Source organism: Elaeis guineensis, chromosome 4, assembly GCF_000442705.2.
Source record: "Elaeis guineensis isolate ETL-2024a chromosome 4, EG11, whole genome shotgun sequence".
Classification (NCBI taxonomy): Eukaryota; Viridiplantae; Streptophyta; class Magnoliopsida; order Arecales; family Arecaceae; genus Elaeis; species Elaeis guineensis.
This window is the reverse complement of record NC_025996.2, coordinates 53,447,681-53,471,819: the sequence shown is the minus strand read 5'-3', so window position 1 is coordinate 53,471,819 and position 24,139 is coordinate 53,447,681. Positions and strand designations below refer to the sequence as shown.

The following is a 24,139-nucleotide window of genomic DNA, read 5'->3' as shown; positions in this document are numbered from 1 at the left end:
AGATGATACCATCTAAATCCTACAGATTCTTATGAAAAACATATTTAACACAACAAATTCAGGAGTGGGTTGAAGGCCCAAGGAGAGGCCCTTTCCCTTGCCCTTTTCTAAGTACATGACATCATCATGACAACCTATGATGCTTACTCACAGAATTGTATAAAGGGAAACAGCAAGCCACTGACAAACAGGAGAACAATCACATTGCACAACCTGAAATCATTAAAGTTTATTCTTGTTTTCTTTTCAAATGTACATTGTCTATTACCAACTCTCATCAGTCATATCTAACTCTAGGCACACAAATCCTAACACTACAAAATTATTGACAGATAATGTAAGAAGAGTACAGAGGAATCTTCTAGAGGTTCAACTAACTGATCAGATTACAAACCTTCCAGGAATAAAGTATATGGGAGATGCTGTCTGGTCATTTTGGAACCATCTACTTGAGGTCAAGTAATCTTGAACTGCCTTTTCTCAGCTAGAGCCTGGGTCAAGGATTGGAAGTCTGCAGTGGAAGCTGATGGATTTATCCGTCAATCTTGTTCCTGGGATGAAGAACTGGAATATCACCATCAAGCAAGCACCTTGTGGAGCTATACCTGCGAAGAACTCAAAATAAATAAGCAAACCAATCCAATCCATGAAAAGATAACATAATCACTTCTAAGACACCAACCATAAAAGGAACAATCTGGCTTTGCCAAATGGCATTGCAGACTCTTGGCAAGGTGCTTCATGCTCACTTGCTGCATAAGCACACAAAACAACCCACCTAAGCAGGTCTATCAATATATGAAAATGGAAGGTGAGAACGAAGAAACCAAATAGATCACAAACCACTGAAAGTGCTTCCCCCCTTTGAATTGCCATTTCAGTGCGTGTTGGAGCACTCAAGTTCTGGTCCCCCACTGGAGCATTGGCTGAAATAGATAACCAAACATGTCATCCTTCCATAAAGCTATCCCTTTTTTCAAGCATACAATTACCAACAGACAGGATTCAAGCCATACCATGCACCCCAAGGACCCGGAGCCTCCTGAACTCTGAACCAACAGTGATGAGAGAGGTTGAGACTTGCAGATGGAGGTCACCGTACTGTGTAATGGCGACCGTGAGCAGCTCCCCGACATTCTTGAGCCGGTCGACCAGGTTCTGCAGCTGGGCCAGATCCGGTACCTGAACCAGAGTCTGCCAACAAAAGTTGAGGGTTTACAGAACTGAATGAAATCTTCAATGTCCAAAAGAAAAAAGGGATATCAGCATCAAATTATGTGCCAAAATAGACAGGAGCTCCACCAATTGCCTCAAGTTCAAAAATCCAAGATGGAAAAGGAGAGGATTGTCAGCATTATATTACAGCTAAAAAGAGGTTGCAGACAAGCCAAAAGAATGAAATTTTAATCCACAAAAGGAAAAGGAATTTAGTAATCCATCCCAGATTATCTGGAAAGAAGGAAAAAGAGTAGAGCAACACCAACTGGATGGGACTCAAACAATACACAGACAAAATAGGGCAAAAAAGGATTTTGATACCAGAAAAGGACAGAAGTTAAGCCAAATGCAGGAAATCCCTAATTAAACAAACAGAAATTTTTTCAAAAAACCTAACTGAGAAGAACCACTACCAATGCTAAAAAGTCCCAATTTTTCTTTTATAGGAAAAAAAAAACTGAGGTAAGGTTGGAGACCCGGGGGAGGTCCTGGGCAGCATCAAGGGCAGACTGAAGCTGGAGAACATCGGCCCGAGAGAGAGGCTTCGAGATGGGGACATCTTGCACAACAGCCGAGCGCAACCCTTTTGTCTCAAAGGTGAGGAACGGCGTGGGATTGCGAGACCCGGCAGGGAGCTTCTTGACCAGCTTAATCTGGATAGCGGTCGTGTCATCCCCGGCCTGGGTCTGGATGGTGACAGCACTGCGGAGGGCGCGGTGGAGGAGGGCAGCGTCGATGGCGAAGGCGATACGGTCAGCGTTCTGGCTGGAGATACCGTAGTCCCGGAAGAGGACGTCCTTCTTGAACTGGGCGACGGACTGGACGCCATCGCCGCCAAGAAGGTTGTGGAGGAACATGGCGTGGTCGGGCGTCAGGTAGACATGGCAGATGCGACCAAGCTTGTCGAGGGCCGGGAGGAAGCCTGGGAATGAGAAAGGGATATAGTAGAGATTAGGTGTTTGAGGAAATGACTAAGAGGAGTGTTGAGAACGGAAAGGGATAGCGGGAAAATACGCTTGTCGAGGAGGTTGACGCCATCCTGGGTGAGGAATGCTTTGAACTTCATCTCTCGTTGGCTTCAACTTTTCAGCGGTTGTTTTGTTGCTGGGGAAGGAAGAGGATGGTTGTCTCCGGTCTCTCTCCCGCCTTTATAGTTTTATTGCTCGCTCCCGCGTTTCCGATTTCAAACAGCTAACAAGCTACGGGCTTGTTTGGTTCGGTGGAGGGGGAACAGGCACTTCCTGAAAAATAGAGAAGGATCTGTTATTTGATTGAAGTTTTAAATTAAAAAAATTATAAAAAATAAAAATTTATCTATAAGATTAAAATTAATAATTTTTTTATTTTTAAAAATATTTTTTTAAGATTCATGATTAAATTTTACAAATATCAATGAATAATTGGGATGAAATAATGAATATTAATATAATATTATTATTATATTTATTATATTTTAATAGTATTTTTATATTTTTGTTAATATAATATTTTTATTAATATTAATATAGCATTTATATTAATATATTAATATTTATATTAATATAATAGTATATTTAATATTATATTTATATCTATATTAATAAATTTATTATATTAAAATATTAGTATTATATTAATATAATATTAATATATATTAATATTATATTAATATAATAAATTATTATGATCTAATATTATGTTGTAATATATAAATATAAATATAATATTACTATTTTTATAAAATTTATGAGCAAAAAGGTATGGTCTTATATCTATTAAGGATATAATAGGTATTCTACATAGTTTTTCTAGGAATATGAATACTTAACCAAACATAAGTTACTCTATAATAAATTATTTTCTACCATCAACCAAACATGTAAAAATTTATTATCATAAAATAACTTTACAGAAAATAACTTTCTGAAAAGTTACTAAAAAAAAAAAAAATCTTCTCACGAACCAAACAAGCCCTAAATGGCATAGGGGAAGGGTGGAAATAGGCCCACTCAGGTGGAGTCGGACAGTGGTAGAGTGTAAGAGGGACCAGAGGGGGCCACCATCCCTCAAAAAAAATTTAAAATATTTATTATCTATATATTTGTATATATGATGCCTCACCAATATTTTAATCTTACACAAATTACAAGTCTATCAATTTGAGAAAAGACCATATAATTAATTTATATATTAATTTTTTATTAAAAATAATAATTTTTTAAAAAGAAAGAATAGTTATTTATTTATTTTTTAATCTTTTATTTATTCTTCAATCTTTAATGTGGAAGAGATTATTGAGATTTTTACACAATCAAAATTATTTTGCAGATGGCATAAGATAATATTTTTTACTTATTTTTATTTATATATAAAATTAAATATTTATTGATATTTTTTAATATTTTGATTATATATTTTTATTTTATTATTTATTATAAATATTTTATTTAAAAATTTATTAATAAATTATTACTTTATTCTTCTAACATTTGATGTCAGGCTCTGCATTATCTAATAAATAGGTTTACGAATACAATCCAAACCTCACCTACTAATTGAATGGATACTCCAACTTAACCAATATAACCTAATTAATAAATAAGTCGAGTTGGCTATGATTAGTGCAATTACGGGGGCCTATCAACCATTGGGTTTTGGGTATCCATTTTGTTCCATATCCGAGACATTGAAGTTGGGTTGGGTAATGAAGACTAATCAGTGGGGGTGGAAACCCTTCCCTCTCAAAAATCCACTGGGGTGTCGGCCACCATTGGAACTTTTACAATGGAGTCAACTATCTTCTTCTTTGATAGGACTGATGCCTATATTGTAGGAGGTACACTATCAGTGCTACATGGCATGATTGATTTAAAAATTTAGAGCGTGCACTGATGCAACCTTCATCATGTGGAACATTTGAAATATTATTGATTTGCTAGTCGTGTGAATGATATTCAAGAACTCTATGCAATTGATATCAATATCAATGGTTTAGATGAGGATGACGATGACAACGCTCTTGCGAGATATGTGGTGAGCTTGCTAGCACCATAGTAATCAATCATCATGCTTGAGATTGTTAGTAGGGAGAGAGAAGAAGGCTCATATTTTGGAGTTGATAGCAGCGAGAATCATGTGGTTTGACGATGGCTGATCTCAATGGCAAGTAATTGTGTAATGCATTGTTATCAGACTAAACTTGGTAGATCAAACAATTGCTTCAAGAATCTTGCACCTAGTGATTATCAAATCATTCATCATGATTTGAACAATTATTACATTTGTAATTTGACTTGCCAACAATACAATAATTTTGGAGTCCTCTTCACTAAAATGCATCTACAATGAGACTAATCAATGTACCCAATTTATCTTATTTCTATTTTTATGTTGTGATCATTACTGGAAAAAAATCCTTTCAAAATGAATAAAGCTTTGGAGTAACTCAAGAATGTTAATCAAAAAGTCATATTAACATTCTTGGAGTATATAGAAGCAAAACTTTACCTATAGAATTTTTGTTTGATTGAACAATTATCATTATGATTTTTGAATAGAACACCCATTATCATTACATATTCATGGGAACCACCCTGCCTTACTCATATTTACAAAATGATATTGCATAAAATATCTCTAACAATTCAAATAAAACCCATTCTATTTGCTCAAACTCTAAGTTAACCAAAATTTGACTATCAGCTATGGTTAAACTTATTATGGTTCCATAAAGATAAGTTTACCTCTTCCTTGCCTATGCAATTTAACTTATTTTTGTTTTATAGATGTAGTTTTAATTTCTATACATAATTATATAAAAATGTAAGGCTTATATGCACATTTTCTAACAACTACCAAGTTAAAGAAGTAGAGATTAACAATTTTTTTGCACTCAAAATATATTTAAACTATTCGAAACATATTTAGAAACCAACTCTGTGTTGGTAATCATGTTATTTGAAAATTGCCCATTAAAGAGCAATATGATCAATGGTCTTGCATACAATTAGTCCTCACTAGTGGGGTGAAAAGTAAGAAACAAAAAGACTTTCTAAGACAATCTTAAGAAGCATGAAAGTAATCTATTGTATGAAGTACAACCAATAGTGCATATCACATGACACTGTCAATATATTCCAATCATGTGCAATTATTAGACTATATTCTATTCATTAAAAAGATAGAGTTAAATGATGCACATCCTTCAAAAATGGAGTTCGAGAAGAAGAGGCATAGCCCTAATGCCTCTTTTATGCCTCCTCCACTATCGATGATCGGAACATCGAAGTCCAAAAAATCCACAAGCTCCATTCGGCCATTAGATTCTCTATTGTCCCCCTGCTTTTCACTATTGCCTTTCTCTCCCACTCCCCAACTTTTTAATCAGATGGTGGAATGCCCCTCTTCTTCCTCTCATCAATGTACATTCTAAATCCATATATTTCTGCAAAAGCTACAAAAAGATCCATTAAGATTCATGCACCTAGCCTACAGTTATCAAATCATACCATTTGTTGTGTCCTCAACTTCATTGCCAATGCCTCCTTCTGTTTTTGCTATTTCGTTGCCTTCATTTCATATTTTTTTCTAAAATAAACCATCCAATAAATACTAGATAACAGATATATACATTAATTACAAGATTATAAACATCATGAATATATGATCAACAAAAGATAAATAAGGTGTAAGATGTTAGACTACTGATTTAATATAAAAGATAAAATGATAAAGATTGTTACATTGATTGAGGGATTAAAAATACAAAAGAATACTAGGAATATAAGGGGGCTAATTCTTTTATGTTGTAATATATAAAAACTCACATGGTTGAGGGCGTAATTCTACCTGAAGCTTTTCTCTAGCAATTGAGACTACTTTTTTGAGACTCATATGCTAGAAGTGTGATCTTTAACATTTCTTCAACTTTTTGACTTTGTTCTTTTGACCTCCGTAATAGAGATTTTATTTGTTTGTTTTCTTATTTTTTTTTCTCTGGTTTCATAGTTCCTTGCTTTGTACAAATCCTGATTTTATTATGATTTAATAAATAGGTAGTGTCTGGTTTCTCTTTCATTTAAAGAAAGAGAACAAAAGTTTTATAGGTCTAGGGGTTCTCCTATCATCCTCCTCTATGTTTCCCATAGGGAACTCGGCTCCAATAGCAAGTACTGAGGGTTTCAACACAAAAATAGTAGATAAGAGGGTGAGAGGGCAAGAGAGAAAAGAGGGCAAGAGAATCTCTAATAATATATCAATAAAACCTCCAAATTTGCTAACCCACTTTATCATCAAATAAAAAAATTCAGGAATAAAAAATAGAGAACAATGAGGATCTACAATTAAGAAAAAAAAGAATCAACAAACAGAGAATTAGATCCCTCACCTCCTATTGGACAATTCCCATCCAACAGAGAGAAAAAGAAATGGGAGGTATATGATGGCCATGTGATCTCCTCCCTTCCCACCAAAAAAACTAACCCCTATCTAATTAAGAAAGGATGGATATTTATGAAATTTAGTGTCTAAAGTTATATTACATAACAATCATATGTTCATGGATTTGAATGGAGAAAGATGGCAAGGGTACATTGCAACCAAATCTTAAGTTTTGGGTTCTAATTGAAAAAATGATAATTTTTGGTGTATAAGTACAAATCATGAAAAATTGAAGAGGTGTTGCTGTAATTTATCCTAATTTTTATATAAAATTATATAAAAATTGTAAGGTTTATATGCATATTTTTCTAATGCTACTAAGTTAAAGAAGTACAAGTAAAGATAAAACTATTTTTTTTGCACTCAATATATTTAAACTATTCGAAACATATTTAGAGACCAACTCTGTGTTGGTTATCATGTTATCTAAAGATTGTTTATTAAATAACAATATGATCAATGGTCTTGCGTACAGTTAGTCCTTATCAGTGGGGAGAAAAGTAAGGAATAAAATGACTTTCTAATACAATATTAAGAAGCATGAAAGCAATCCATGAAGTATAATAGTACATATCATATGATACTGTCAATATATTCTAATCATGTGCTATTATTAGACTATATTCTATTCATTAAAGAGATGATGAATTATAAAGGACTTCAAGTATGCATGGGCAAGCTACATGATCTTCTTCTTATTTGATTATGTTTGACATAATGTCATGCTCCTTGACAAAATTATAATCTGATTTCCAGTTAACTGCTTGTCTGATCCTTGATAAGGAATCTGGGTTTGTCTTCTGATGAAAGTTCGAACAACAACAGAGGAGTTCTTGTTTATTTATTTACAATAATGTAATTTTTTTGGTATCTTGAGGTGGTGGTTGTAAGTTCACTACTTTTATGATCCTCAAAAACCAGTTTAATGTTTTCATGTACTGTTGCTCACATCAGCAATCACTGGACTAAGGATATGAGCTCAAAATTGAATTTTAATTTGAACAACTTCAAGTTCATTGTGTGGAGACCAAATTAATGTAATTTTTTTGGTATCTTGAGATGGTGCTTGTAAGTTCACTACTTTTATGAACCTCAAAAACCAGTTTAATGTTTTCATGTACTGTTGCTCACATCAGCAATCACTGGACTAAGGATATGAGCTCAAAATTGAAATTTTAATTTGAACAACTTCAAGTTCATTGTGTGGAGACCAAATTAATGTGCACCTTCACTTTTAGTCAACCTAAAAAGTAGCTTTTACGACAGTTCCAGTCATTGTGGACTGTTAATGATATGATCCTTCGCTGTGTACATGTTGCAGATGATATATTTTTTTTCACTCAGAAATCCAACTAATACTATGAACATTGGCTTTACCTAGCACAGGCTTCACCCATACTTGGTGAGAGGAGGCTAATTGTCCTAATGTCTCATCATCCGATCTTACCATAGCTGTTCTATCTCAAGATGCCTTCCTGAGACCACATCACAGCATTGAATTTCTGGGGTCCAATGCCTGCTCTTAAACTGCAGGCATGACAAATATGTTATCTGAACAGGTCATGCAAACTTCATGATACCAATCATAAATAGCATCCAGCCAAAGTGCAAATCAAATTCACATACCTAACATTTCCACTGGAACAAAATGATTTGAGGTCTCTACCGAACATTAAACACAAGAAGAACAATGAAAAGGGCATACATTGCTTCTGTCATTGCGATGACTACATCTGAACAATGTATAGGAGAGAAAAATATCACATCTTTGAAGAGCAAACTTTCTTGCTATGACATCAACCTAGACATGAGTAAGTTTGCAACACTAAAGCCACATGATATTGATGCTAAGAGCTAGCAGCAGCAGCAGCAGCAACAGGAAGTGACAAGGACCTACTGCCACCAGCTTTCCCACTCCCACCACCAAGACTGCTACCACCACGGTGAAGCGGGCGATGATGATCCACCTCTATCTTCTTGCTGCCTGATGGCATTGTAGTTGGGAGGCTGTTGGTACAAGATCCACTCCTCAATCTCCTGCCCCGATCTTCAGAGTTGCGGGCGACATCTGGCATCGACTGTTGCTGCTGCTGTTCAGCTTCGTCGCCATTGATCGACTGCGAAGTCCAATATCGGTCGGTGGAATCGACTGAATTGGGCTCCCAAGAAGAAGACCAGGGCTGTCCTATGAAGCTATTGCTCCCTGCTGACTCTTGCGGCTCCACCTCCCCTCCCAAGTCTCTCACCGAGATATATTTGTGGAGGCTGGGCTCCATCAGATCATCCTTCACAACGATCTCAGACTCAACAAATGGCCCCTTTGGAACCAAACCCCTTCTTCCAAATCGCCCATTGAGTGAGTCATTATCGTTGTTAGAACGGTCTGCTTCAGAGCTCTTGTTTTCAGAACAGGAGGAGTTGAGGTCAGCCACTGCCTCAAGGATGGAGCAGGCCTTGGAGACACAAGCAGGGAGAGAAAAGGCAGTGTTTTTCTGGTGGTAATTGTGGATATCTTCGAGCAGCAAAGAGGTATAGGAAGCCGGATTGAGGTGATTATCTGGATTGAGATCCAGAGCATTCTCGAAATCTCTGGAAGATCTCCTCGAGGATCTAGTTCTTGTTATGGTTATTGGATGGAGGCTTTCTACTCCATTGCTTGTCAAATGAGCCTCACCATCCTTTGAAGCCCCTTTGACCTGCAGAGCTCCCTCCCTTATCTCATGCTCCATTTGCTGCTCCTTGGCTTGGCAGTTCACTAGCTGCTCACGAAGGGAGCTGGTGATTACATTGGTGCTTTTAACCCCATTCGAAACCTCCACTGCTCCTCCATTTCTCTTCTCGGATTTTCGCAAATTAGCAATGTTTTCACTCGCTTTCTGTGATAAAACAAATCAAATTACATCAATCTAAAAAAATAAAAATCAACCCATAGAAGAACAAAGATCTTTCATAAAGTCGAAAATAAGAGCCAAGTGATTGTCACCTGAGTCTGTGATTGACTTGGCTTTCTCAACCCTTCCTCCCCTTCTTTGGTCTTCTGTGCCTTATAATTACTGCTGCCATTCTGGTTTCCCCTGTGGGAGTTTTCATCGATCTCCGCCATCGGATTCCTTCTGTAAGGCGATTGCTCCGCCTTCCTGGACGAGCTCCGGCTGAGGGACTGAGGCTGAGCATTGTGATGAACCGCATTCTCATTTGCCGTCCTCGTGGTATTCGCCGGCGACCGGGACCGAGGGGATGCGCTCCTCAGTCCCCTGACCTCACCGCCTCTCTTGCTAGCCGCAGCAGAGGAGACCCTCGTCGTACCCGCCCCTCCAGCCTCGGTGACCAACCCACCACCCTTCTCCCTCGCTGGAACCGACACCATCTTCGCAGGTTGCTTCGATTTCTCACCGGCAGAGCTGGATGAAGTTGGAGCTTCCGATCTCCTCCCTGGCGATCTCCTCCCTGGTGATCGGCTCGCCCTTCTTCCCCCGCCACTGCTCCTTTCCCTGCTTCCAGACCGCTCCCTGCCGGGTGTCCTCCGGTGAGGAGAAGGCCTAGAGATTGGCTTCTCCCACTCCTCCTCCTCCTCCTCATCCCTCTTCTTCTCATTATCAAAATCGTAGCTCCGCTTCGAGCCCGAGTACCTCCTCCTATGCCCAGCCTTCCCTGATGAGCTGCGGCTGAGGCGGCCGCACTGGATAAGTATAGCATCCACCTCCTCCTTTGTGCAGCTCGAAGTCCTCACTGGGTCTAGAGGACTCCGGTCGCCACCGCTCCCACTGCTCTCTTCTTTTTTGTAGCTCTTCTTTGTGGGCGTCTCCGCTTTCTTCCTATCCTTCTCCTCGGCAGTGACAGCGGCAGTTTTCTTTGCAGCTTGGGTGATGACGAAGACCTGCTTCTTCTCAGTGGCTACTTCTGCTTCTGGCTGAGCTGCTGCTACTCTTTGCTTCTCCTTCTCCTCCTTCACATTCTTCTCATTTGGAACACATTTTGGAATGGGATCGGAAGGAGGGGAAGGGCTTTCCTTCCTGCTGAAACAAAGACCCATTTGCAGAGGAAGAGAGAGAAAGAGAGATGGGAGAGAGGAGGAAGAGAAGATGAAAGACTGAAAGGATGTCTATGGATTCCCAGCGTTTAGTATATATCCACCACTGCTGCTACGGAGGAGAGAGAGTTGGTAGTGGTCCGAGAACGAAGGGAAGGGGATCGTTTGGACCACAAACTCCCCCCCTTGGACCGTACGATAGCCGTTGAATGTCTGGCGTAAAAAGAATTCCTTACTTTTGATCGGAGGGCCACCTTCCGGTGGGGCCCTGGTCAAATTATTAATTTATCATCTAAGTTTGTGTTCAAAATTTGGGTATTTGAATCTTCTAACGGCTACATTCGGAGCAGGTGCGATCAGCATCCTCCAGATTCGGCAGCAAGAATTGGAATAAGAGGGGGCGGGTAATAAATTTGACCGTTGGACACGTGGGATTAGAAAGGCCGTTGTTTTTTTTTTCCTTATTATTGCTTTCCACCCTTTATCTCTTCCTTTTGGAGTGAGTGGGGGTTACCTTTCCTGCTCCATACTTCACATGACATCGGACAGGATGGGTTTTGGCCTTTGGGTGGTAATTTGTACACCTGTTGGATTTCGCCTAAAAAAAAGCCACCTAACATTGACCAGTTCATATCATACACCATCTGGCTAGGCCAAGCACTTGGATAAAGCTATCTTAGGTTGCATTTGGTAGCGGGATGTGACTTTTGGAGAGCTATCCCTCTGCCATAAAAGGATAATTTATTCCGTAAAATAAATTATTTTTTGGTTGGAGAAATAAGCGGAAGAATAAGTAAGTTCATTGATTTTTGTGATTATTCGAATTTTAATACAAAAATGAAGTTGCCGTTCGACTTTTTGATGAATTTAAAGAGTGGATAGGGACAAAATTGTAATTAGGAGAGATCAGTTCTCCCTAAGCTGCAGAATAATTTTATTCCACCAAGATAAGATAATAGAACTATATGAAAAAGCGATCTCATTTGAATATGGCTCCATCCTGTCTGATGTCATGCTTGAAGAGGAGAGAAGTGCAATGATCACTGGAAAAAAGAAGCAAATATTAATAATACCATTTTGTCAACGAATCTATGCCAGAATTTAATAATGCTATTTGTACAACAAATCTACAATAGTTAGTGCTTGCGGAATCCAACTAACTTAATTTTGGTTCTGCTACTTTCACATCCTTTGGTTTTATCTGTCCTTGGCAAGAATATTATTAGATAAGCAATATGCTTCTTTCCTGCCACACGCAACACAAATTATACACCACACCATACAAACCACCACCAGAAAACGATTGAAAGAGATATTGCCACAGAAAATAATAACCTAAAGATATCTTTAGACTCATCTCCGACCCTAGATCAAATGCACTAGCAAACACGCACCAAAAGCCAATTTTAATAGTTTAACCTTCTTAGATTTCAGTCAAGTTCCATGGGCCGATAAAAACTCGTTTTCTTCCAAGGCAGAGTTACAGAAAGGTCAGTTCCAGGCTTATCAACATAACCATTTGATTTGAGACACAATAGGCAACAGGCATTAAGCTGTGGCATGATGACCTGGTATCCAGCCATTAATTAAACACGTCAGCCATTTCCAATATGACTGTTTTTAAATAATGCATCCTGTAAGAAACCATGAAAGAGACAACCTTTACTGAGAAAAAAGCATGCTAAACGTACCACAGTGAAGTATTAGTATTGTTTCTGCCTCAATTTTTAGCTTTCCCACACCCAGAAAGCAGTTAAAAATGGGTGCTTAAATAATTCAGGTATTCCATGGCCCAACTTTTCACAATTCAACCAGAAGCATTTAGGCATTTGCATTAGAGTGCACAAGCTATTATCTAACAAAGAAGATGAAATTAACAAAACGTGGCAAGAAATGCACAACCAAATGCTAAAATAACTTGGGGTGTAAAATTAAAGCTCTGAACATAAGCTGCAAGTTTTCTTTCCTTTTTTTTTAAAAAAAATAACATAAGATGTAAGTTACCGGTAGAAAAAAGCAGTATAATGAAAAATGATGAAATGCAATATCAAATAGCTGACTTAAATTTCTTGCTAAATGCAAGAGAAATATGAAGAAGCAGATGGTGTTCTGCTCCAGCATTTGATATAGAAATAAAGAAAACAAACCTATACAACCACTGGAATGCATACTTCATTTCCGCTATAGCATCAGAAATTCTTCCTTTAGACACATCTAATTGGAAGCATTTAGAGCATTCTTTACTAAAAGTTACAAGCACAGTCCAGCAAATGTCGATAATATATGAATCATTGGAAATAAATTGGTATACATAAATAAAAGAATCAAGATAAAACTCCATACATGGGAATGCAACACATTGCAAGGAATCAGCTTATTAATAGTAAGATGTTACATGTTATCCAGATGAACTGCAGAAATACTTTCGAGGTCCTATAAATTATTTTATAAAATAGATAAATAAGAGACTAAGCAAAAAGAACTTGTATTGAGGTCATACACAAGTGGACTCTTGAAAAAGCTCTGTTGGTATATATTATCCGATCTCATCGTTATCTAGACATGTGGTAGTGGATTATCTGAGTTAATAGTTTTCTCAGGGTTATATTGGCTTATGACCGATCTGCCTCTTCAGTACTATTTATTAGTCGGCTTAATCCAGAACTGATGGTAGGCAGAATGCTCATTTTAATTTGTGTCCAATCTACGTCATCTTACTTAGGTATTCAATCGACATGATTATTAACACTAAAGGTATGATGTCCAATTTAAATAGTCACTGATATTAGCTATTCCATATCGGTCTATTACTGACGTACCACTAGAAATACAAATGGTTATTTGGCAGCTATCATCCAGCTCAGTAATAATGGTCTTTCAGCTATATTCCAGTTCATTGTCATGTGGGCAACCGTCCCACAATCTCTACATAGCCGGCCATTCTGTTATAATAACCTAACGGCCTAACAGATCTTTAATGACCTAATAGATCTCTAACGGCCTAACAAACTTTTCTTAAGGCTTCAACGAGCACCCTCTATATAAGGAGGACAGGATACTCTCTAGGAGGTAAGTCTAAACTCACAGAGATAAAACTCTGCTAAATTTCTTACTGAAAAAAATCAGAATTCACTCCACTTAATTTCACTTTTAAACTCATACTTCTTGCTTTCTTCTTTTTCATTTCCACTATCTATTCTGAAGGCCCTGATTGACTTAAGCATCGGAGGGTCCTAAACCGAAAGATATCCTATGATTTTGAGATTTCTTTTGCAGGTTCGTTTGTAGTCTCATCAGCTTAGCTCAGCTCTCAGCTCTCCAACTCAATTTATTATCGATCTCAATATCTGTCCTCTAGAGCCTTGCAGCAACAGGCTTAACAGCAAATAGGCGGAAAGAGCAACAAGCATGATGATGATAATGATGATGATATCATGATCATGTTTCCTCAAAAAAAAAAAAAAATCATGATAATGATCATCATTATGATAATTACAATGATAAAGATAACGATAATGATGATGATGATGATGATCTTAATGATGATAATGATCATAATAATAATGATGATAATGATAACAGTAAAAATAATAATGATAATTATTATGATGATAATAATAATGATAGTGCTAATATGATGATGATGTAAATCCAATATCAAAACATGAAAAGTATTAATAATGTTAGAAGATCATTATTGGATGAAATAAGCATGAAGAAAATGAAAGTCCAGAGAGAAAATCGATCAGAATAACTCATGAACTAGATCTTGATTATGTGAAGAATGGTAACCACTATTACTTCAGTGATCATGACCACAAATAGTAAGGACAAGATAACTCAGTCACGTGGCCCATATCTTCCTCATATTAATTTACAAGGAGACAGCAATGAAGAAGTTGCACAGAAAGTTGATCTATCAGATTAACAAGGAAATGGAAGTTTTTCCATCAATTAGTGACAAATTTCCAATATTAGTTAGAAAGATTGACAAAGGATAAGCAACCACATGCCATTTTTTTTTCTTGAAAAAAATGGAGACTCATGGATCAGGTGGGTAATATGTAGTCTTGTTGGATCCAACAATAGCAAATGCCAGTGACCATTTAGGCTTGAAGGTTATGTGCTGCATGCAGTTCACTTGCAAGAGATGCAAAAGATTATTCCTACTTTCCATAGTATCTGCAGTCATCGGCCTATTATTCACCAATACCGAAACAACGAGCCTGATCTTCTCAGGCATAACACTTGGACAAATTGGTGTAAAGAAAGGAGAGAGGATTCCACCGTTGTGAAAGAAGCCATAGAATTTCTCAGAAGTAAAGACTCTTTTTTCCCAGCACCACTGCACTTCTTATCAGCTTCCTCACACAAAGGCACCAGTTGTAAAATCTGAAACAAATAGGAAGTTTCCTATTCCTCCCTACAGTTATTTAATACCTAAACTTGGGCCAAATCAAAGGTAATCCATTACCGATCAGCTACACTGTCTTGGTTCTCTGTTCAGGATAAGAGTCTTAAGAACAGATCGCGCTAAAGGATGCTCACCCAACCAACAATCTTTCCAAAAGAAAGTTTCAGATCCAACTCCTACCTTCCTCTTAATGCTTTCGGCAATATCAGCACAGCCAAGCGTCCTCCTCCTATAGGATTAACATTTGATGCTAATTTTCCAAATCAATCTTCTTTCCTGCAAAAGCTTCCACCACCATTTGGTCAACAGAGCTTCATCAAAAGTTCTCAGATCCCTTGCTCCTATGCCTCAATTTTTGGCCAACGAACAAGATTCCCACTTGCAAGCAATGGTCACCTTTAATAGTACCTCTTCCTTTCTAAAGAACTTATTGTAGTATAGAGAGGGTCTCTTTAGTCTCACATCGGTTATGAGTCAAGAGGAAGTATGGCTTATATGGATTGAAACATTTTCTCCCCCGTGAGGTACCTTTTAAAGGACAAAATCGTGAGGTCCCGTACGACAGCATCACATATGCAGATGTTGAGGCGTAAACCAACCATCCGAGTCATCCGATTTTTTAACCCATGACTGTAATAGGATCATTATAGGGTCAATCTTCTTCCTCACCCAACAAAGTGAAAACAAAGTAGGCATGAAGTAGCAAGGCAAATAATCACTGAGTTCACCAAAGTGAGTTTACCTTCCAAAGAGAAGAATGAGTTGGAATAAAAAAAAATTCCCCCCTTTAAATTCCAAATTACACCATGAACGATTCAGAAAAGGGGAACTCATGAACCAGCTGAATAATCTATCTGATTTCCATAAGATAAAAGAATCAAATTATAAGAAGGTTCAAAGGAGGATGAATGGAGTTGATGGATGAATGAAAGGCAAGATTCAGAATTCTTTTTTCTTTTATTTGATAAATTAGTGATGATCTACAAGAAATAAAGGAAAAAAATTAATTAGCTAGCTATTCTATATGACCTTTGGATGTTTGACTTGCAAGTTGCAATATCACTTTTTGCTAAAAGTCAATGCTCATGCATTGCATGGTGCATGTAAAGAAGTGTCTTCATAGAATCCTACTCCAAAATATTTGGCTTAAAGATTTAGCCAAAAAATATAAGCAAAAATCTGTCTTCTATCCAGGGGTGTAAGTTTGGTTCGATTTTTTTGGTTACCGAACTGAACCGAATCGAACAAGGTAAATCGATATTGTTTTTTTGATATTTGGTGCGATGCGGTTTTGAAATTTAAGAAATTTTAATTTTCAATTTGGTTTAATTTGAAATCGATGAAAAATCAAAAAAATTGAATCACACCGAATTATCTAATCTTATTTCTATTTCTTAATATTCATTTCGACCGTCCCTCTTTCCAACCCTGACCCCTCATACCCTCTCGCTCTCACCTCTTGTCGACGTCTCCACATCACCCAAAATCGGAGGGTGCCGGCTTTGGAATTTTGACCGACGAGCGGAGAGCCCTTCCTTCTGTAGTGCGGATCTGAAGGCCGAAGGAGGAGGCGAAGGGTGGCGGCTGTGATGATGACGACAACGACGGAGGGCTCGAGGAGCTCAGAAAGAAGCCCATGGGCCATCTCCGTGAGGTGGTAGATCGGATGAAGATCGGTGTGCCACCGCCTTTCTTGGGAGGAGAGACAGAGAAGGATGTGCCGGTGCCGGCAACGGCTAGGGCACCGGAGGCAGGGCCCTTGTCGCCTGCGGTGGAGATGGCACGACCGTAAAATTTAAGGATGAGGAGGGCTGAGGGTAGTATGCAAGGGTTCGATCGGCATTGGAGGATGGCACCCGAGCTCTAAACATGCTTCGGTGTCGACGGTCTTGGAGAGAGGTGGTCGGGAGAGAACAATCCAGCTTAGATCGGAAAGCACGAAGAAGAGAGAGCGGCCCAAAAAGAGAGAATGGTGAAACCGAATAAACTGCACCAAACCGAATCGAATAAGTCAATTTGGTGTGGCTTGATTTTTATTTATTTCAGATTTGATTTAGTATCATTTTTTTATTTAATTTTTTTTGATTTGGTATAATTCAGTGTGGTTCGGTTTAAACCGCACCGAATTACACCCCTACTTCTATCACGTTGTAAACATGCAATAGTACTCTCTTTTTTTCGATTATAATGTGAACTTGATGGACTTCGAGAACTCTCTACAGCTTTCATGTCATCCACTTGATGAGTGATATCTTCTCTGCTTTCTAGAAAAACACCCCTCTCCCGCAAACATTCTATTAACGCCTCTTTTGTATGTAAACTATAATTTTAAATAGAGAAATTCTTTGTACACTATGGGCGGTGCAGAAAATCCGACATAGAGTATGCTGTCTCATCCAATTGATCCATACAGTGATCACTTTGCAATACACATTTAATATCTGCAGATCAATTTTTTTGTTTAAAAATTTTATATGACAAAAATATATCTATTTTTTTAAAAAATATATAATATCTTATGACATAATATAATCCAAGATGTCATAATATGGCCTAGAATATCATAATATAAGAAAGATATTTTTGTTCAACAATTTTTCAATGCACATTTAATACCTGCAAATCGATTTTTTTGTTTGAAAATCTTAAATGATGGAAATATCCTTATTCTTTAGAAAAAAAATTATGACATCTTGTGCATATTATGAATGTAGGATATCATAATATGGATATAGAATGTCATAATTTTTTCAAAGGACAGGAATATTTTCATCATGTAAAATTTTTAAATAAAAAAATCAACCTACAGGCATTAAATACATATTGAAAAATTATGACTACGTGGATCAATCGGACGAGATGGTGCACTCCACGTCAGATTTTCTACACCGCCTACGGTGCAAAAAGAATTTTACTTTTAAATATCCTTAACCATGCATTCCTATTGCGAAACCCAACCCATGTGGCCCTTCTTTTTCGAAGTCGGCAGATCTATTGCTGACTTCATTGGTAAAATTTGAAAAAAAAAAAATTAGGATCGATGCAAGGGATTTCGATCCCCATCGTCAAGTGGATAAGGTTGCCTAACAGTAGCTGGCATGTGATCTTCGGGATGGTGTGAAATGCCAGCGGCCATTGGGGGCCGACGTAATTGGTGAATGATCGGCGTTAGGCCGGCCTTATCCTTTCATGACCTCTTCTTTTTAAACCCCCCTTCTCCTCTGCTTAATTCTGACATCATCGAGTAGCCCCCAACCCCTCTTCCCTCCCTTCTCCTCTTCGACAGTTGATGAATCCCCCTAGCTTGAGCAAGGCCACCCGAAAGCCTCTTCTCTCTCTCTGCTCTATTTTTAACCCAATTTTGTGCCCCTTGAAGCATCGAAAAATCATTGCCATGGTTCAAGACCCGCCATCCCTGACGATTACTAGTGATCTCCCTTTCCTTCTTTTCCCTCTATTTTCCCATTTTTTACAGTATTTAATTATTAAAATAAGGCCATTTTTCAATGTTTTATCTCTCTCTGAATATCATGATCGCTGACAGGTCAAGCGCCCACACTAACCTTGAGTGATTTTCGCTCTTTATTTTCTATCCCTATCGATTCACCTGAACCAAGCCTAATCACTTTAATTAGTCCAAATTTTCTTTAATTGATGATTAGATTTGAATTAAATTTTTTTTTTTGATCCGATGGAACCATAGATTCAAATCTTGAGGAAGTGTGGTCATGATCCAATTTCTCTGTAATCAGATTTTGGTTTCGAAATTGGTGAAGTTTCACGAAGATATAAGACAAGATCTGTAAGTTACCTCTACTCTTAATATATTTTATTTGATTCCTGTATTTATCTATCGCTATGATATTCTGTTTAAATTAATTATCTTATATGTCCTACATAAAAATGAACTGTGAAATATTTGATCACATATGTATGTTTTAATAGAAAGTGAATTGTATTTATTTGCATTAAAATATATTGTATATCGATTTTACTACTCTCTAATCTGACTATGATCACACAAATTAATTATCTTATATGTCCTACATAAAAATGAACTGTGAAATATTTGATCACATATGTATGTTTTAATAGAAAGTGAATTGTATTTATTTACATTAAAATATATTGTATATCGATTTTACTACTCTCTAATCTGACTATGATCACGCAAATTTAGAATCTAGTCGCCTTTTGGACCTCCAGTGGGGCGATCATTGGCGCATACCGATGGATGATGTGTTGTAGTCAAGAGTTAGTTTTTTTTTCAGACCTAGCCAGACAGGACGAATCGTTGGCACTTATTGATAAGAGCATGTTTATCCATGTGATATCAAAGCTAGATTTTCTTTCGAGCTTCCAGTGGGGTGATCACTGGTACATGATCGATGGATGGTATGTTATAGTCAGGAATCTAATCTCTTTCAGAACTAGCCATGGGTCGATCATGGCCATAGTTAGAGGAACTAAGAGAGTGAGAGTGGAAGGTCAATCCTTGATTATCCAGGTAATCTACCTCGAGTAGTTGTATATTTTTTTAAATTTCATGTTGATTAATATGGCATGCTTCTATATTTATAGAAATCTTTTTATTGAAAGATCATACAAATTTGAAAAGTATTTTTTGGATAAATACTTATTTGAATTAGAGGTGCCTATAAAGCTCACTCCTTTTTTTCTTTTCCATTTTTTTAGATCTAAAAGATTCTGTGTGACTTAGGACTAATCAATGAGGAGCATAGAATTTTAGGTGTTTTTGCTTAGCTATTTTTAAATAAACATTATTTTGGACCTTCGTTGGATCTTTGTATTTTATTAGCCTTGAAGAATTTATTTTGAATAAAAATTAGTAGATTTGCATAAACCACTGCCTGAGTTGGATTAATATATTGATTTAAAGGTAGACCTTGTACATTCTTTAGGACTTTGCTCTAAGGAGTGTGCAGCCATCATGTGTCTGATTCGGATATTGGATTTGGAGTATGACAGAATGGTATCAAAGCTTAGATTTAAGATCTTAGATTTTAGATTCGTAATGAGAGTGAGGTAGAACTTAGGCGTCTGATTGATATCTTGAAATAATTACTGATACTAGAAGTTCAATGAATTATCTCATAATGTCTATATTTTATATAAGACTTTGCTTAGGATAGGCATAGAGGGTTTACATTGATAAAATTCTAATTAACTGCATAAAGTCTAGTTCAAGAGGAATGTAATCAAGGGCTAAACAACTAACATATAGAGATAAATTTGAAGTCATATTATTTTATGTTAGTATTTAATTTATTTTGGAAATCTAATATTGTTATGAAGGTGGAATGTGTTAGAATTTGATTACCTTAAAAAGAAAATAGCAGATTTTGGATGTGATTTGGAAATTGGTGGGAATTGGAAGAACTCACTTCTCTTGTTGAGAAAGTTGAAATGGAATGAAGTTAATTAAAAGCATAAACAATTATCTTGAATAATTTCTTTACTTGATGTGTTCAATGGACCTTGCAAGTTAAAGTTGACTATTCTCTCTAATTATGATACTCTAGCAGATTTACAAGATCATATGATTGCAATATTACAAATAGAAGTATTCTTTTCTCATTAGTGAAATCGATCTTGTGGTGAAATCATGAGAGCTTATGTCTTGGAGTTTCTACAAAATCTTAAAATTAGATTGCTAGATTTTTGTGATGAATTATTTTGAAGTTGAAAATAGGATTTATAAGATGATCATGGATCTTGTACAACCATTATTGAAGTGCTAGTGGAATTTCATGTTGATTCTTTTAAAAATATATGTATAGAGACTTGAGAAGCTTAAATGAGTTTAACCTAGAAAAAAAATCTAGAAAATTTATTATGCTCATAAGTGAGATAATTTTGAAATTGGAATTGATTTCATTATGAAATTGTAGAGTCTATATCATGGTGGAGTTTTTAGTGCACGCTTGAACTAGATTACTAGGTTTCTGTGTAAATTATTTTTGAAGATAAAAAAATCAGGTTTATAAATTGATTGTGGATTTTGCATCACCATTTTTGAAATGTTGATAGAATTTTTTTTTTTAAAAAAAAGAAGGGAGGGAGAGAAGGTTAAAAGGTTTGACCTAGAATAGAAGATTCTAGTGGGTAGAGTATGCTTTATAAGGAAGTTAATTTGAAATCCTGTAATTTATTGAAGTATAAAAATGGTATTCCTGAAAAGATAGAGTAATTTTGAATTGTCTGATTGAATTATTGAGGTAATCTAGGATTGGATCAGAAATATAATAACTTTTATGGCAATTACATTTAGGGTCAATTAGGGTCCAATGTATTTGGAAAGAAAGGAAAAAAGAAAAATCTTTACTTAGATTTTATAAAAAATTTTGATCTAAGATTATTAAGAAATTTCAGAGAATATTGATCGGAGTGCATTGCGGAAGTGTGGTGGCTTGAGTCATTAAAAATCTAATGAAAAATATTGATTGTGGATGAAAATAATATATGATGGAAGATTCATTTTTTCAATAAAAAAATAACTTTTAAGCTAATCGTGATATGGCTATGTTATTCTTATGGATAGGTACAATGATTGTGGGCTGCACTAAGGAGACTTTGAGTATTTCATGCTAGGATTATTTGATTATTGATTTAATTTAATCTAATTTATTAAGTATCCGAATCAATCATGCATTGTTCATTCTCTCCTTGCAATCTCAACTTCAACATGGAAATCATGCCATCAAGTACCTTATTTTCTTAGACTTGTTTTTATGATTTAATATTGAACATTTTCATACTTTATAATAGAATTTTGATCACCTTCTTAGCCATCAAATAATTAGACCCGAATCAAAATTAATCATTATCTTTTATGGGATCAAAACTCCATTATATTGTTTGTGTGGAATCTTTTTGAAGCTCTATTTCAAAATACAATTAATTTTAATAATCTATCTTACTGTCAGGTTTTTGCATTTAATTGATCCCAATCTAATGAATGTGCATAATTTCGATCTCAGACTCTCGATTACTTAGTTAGTGATAATCTTGTTAGCCTATATCTTAATCATAAATATGATAGAAAACTTATAATAATTGATTCAAATCTAGTTATCGCATTGAGGAGACATGAGATCTTGAATTATATCTCACTTAAGGGGCAAAATTCTTAAGTGGTGCAGAGGTTTCAAGTTGTGAAGCAATCTTAAAATGAGTCTGTGCTGTAGTATAGAAATGTATATGAGCATTGTTTTCTTGATCTGAGTGATAGAGTTATTTTGCAAATATTTGAGTAGTATGATCTTATGTTCAATTCTAATTTTGAAAGATCAAGATTTCTTAAATTTCAAAGATGAATTTTTTTAGAAAAGAGGAGAATGTGAAACCCAGTCCATTTGGGCCCTTCTTTTTCGAAGTCGATAGATCTACTACCGACTTTATTAGTAAAATTTGAAAAAAAAAAAAGATCGAAATAGGAGATCTCGAACCCTTGCTCGATCTTCATTGTCGAGTGGATAAGGCCACCCAACAGCGATTGGTGCATGATCCTCAGACCAGTGCAAACTGACAGTGGGACATAGTTAGGAATCTTATCTCTTTCGGGGTCAGGCACAGACCAATCGTGCCCATAGTTAGAGGGATTAGGAGAGTGAGAGTAGAAGGTTGATCCTTGATTATTTGGATAATCTACTTTGAGTGATTGCATATTTTTTTTTAAATTCCATGTTGATTGATATGGCATACTTCTATATTCATTGAAATCTTTTTATTGAAAGATCATGCAAATTTAAAAATTATTTTTTGGATAAATACTTATTTGAATTAGAGGTTCTGGTAACTTACTAAGCCTATCAAACTTCTTTTTTTTTTTAATTTTTTTTAGATCTAAAAGATTTTGTGGGACTTGGGATCAATCAGTGAGAAGTATAGGATTTTAGATATTTTTGCTTAACTATTTTTAAATAAAAATTATTTTGGACCTTCATTGGATCTTTGTATTTTATTAGCCTTGAAGAATTTATTTTAAATAAAAATTAGTGGATTTGCATAAACCACTGCATGAGTTGGATTGATATATTGATGAAAAGGTAGGCCTTGCATAATTTTTAGGACTTTACTTTAAGGAATGTGCGGTCACCACATATCCGATCCGAATGCTGGATTCGGGCATGACACCTAAAAGAGCCATATCCATCAATAAAAGCCTTTTCAAATACTCAATAGGAAAAATTATTCGAGAATTCATGACTTGTGCATGAAGTTTATTTTGAGTAATTTTCTTGAACAAAATTTAGGATTGGAAATCTAAGTTATTTGATAGTAGACAAGGTTTTAAATCCTGTAGGCTGAAAATATTTCGCTTTCTCCATAAAATGGGATGTCCCACTATTCCATCCTATCCCCACATCAGTTCCAATCATGCATCCTGATAAATATTCTCTATCTTTCTCCTCTTCTCCTTTTCCTTTTTCTTTCTTTTTTCTTTCTTTCTTTTCCTCTTTTCTTTCTTTTGTTATACCTTTTTTCTTTCCTGCCCTTTTTTTTCTTTTTTTTTTCCCTTTCTTTTTCTTCTTTTCTTTTCTTTTTTCTTTTTTTTCATCTTTCCTTCCTTCCTTTCTTTCTTTTATCTTCTTCTCTCTCCCAATGGATGGGTTTCAAAGTCTTAAACCCATCCCAGACCCATTTTCTCATAAGAATATAATAGAATAGTCGAGACATCCCCCATCTTGCTAGAATCTAAAATCTTGGTAGCCTGTACACCATCAATGGGCAACTAAAGATCTACCCTGTCTGTGCTTTTGAGAAAAGTTTTCTTAGATATAAGTATCTTTAGATAATCAAACGCTCACTATAGTACATTTCTAACCATGGTTTGCCATATTGGTAGGTACCAATACATACCAACTATATCTTATAATACTAGTCCCAAATTGGTACACAGTATAGAAGGTGTACCAAGTATCCGTACACTAAACTGGCTCTAGTATATTGGGCATACTGATGTAGAAACACAATGGTACCAGTTTGGGTCTAGTACTAACCCTATCCACTGAGTTAAAGCTCATGAAACTAAGATT

General features: G+C 36.2%; 2 protein-coding genes across 3 annotated transcripts; both read right to left on the bottom strand.

Annotated features, from left to right (window-relative positions):
- Positions 1-210: 210 nt before the first annotated feature.
- Positions 211-2,438, bottom strand: LOC105042828 (uncharacterized). 2 transcript variants are annotated; one of them, XM_010920164.2, is made up of 6 exons: positions 2,233-2,434; positions 1,695-2,140; positions 1,017-1,194; positions 844-926; positions 683-752; positions 211-605 (listed from the first exon to the last, which is right to left on the bottom strand). In XM_010920164.2, the coding sequence occupies exons 1-6, from the start codon at positions 2,282-2,284 to the stop codon at positions 481-483; spliced, it is 954 nt and encodes a 317-aa protein (XP_010918466.1). In that variant the 5' UTR covers positions 2,285-2,434; the 3' UTR covers positions 211-480. The 2 variants fall into 2 exon arrangements, with proteins under 2 accessions (XP_010918466.1, XP_019705541.1); XM_019849982.2 differs by lacking the exon at positions 683-752 and having other exon boundaries at positions 2,233-2,438.
- A 5,884-nt stretch (positions 2,439-8,322) lies between these two features.
- On the bottom strand, positions 8,323-10,763 carry LOC140856971 (uncharacterized). Its single transcript, XM_073255171.1, has 2 exons — positions 9,620-10,763; positions 8,323-9,512 (listed from the first exon to the last, which is right to left on the bottom strand). The coding sequence occupies exons 1-2, from the start codon at positions 10,667-10,669 to the stop codon at positions 8,484-8,486; spliced, it is 2,079 nt and encodes a 692-aa protein (XP_073111272.1). The 5' UTR covers positions 10,670-10,763; the 3' UTR covers positions 8,323-8,483.
- Positions 10,764-24,139: the final 13,376 nt, after the last annotated feature.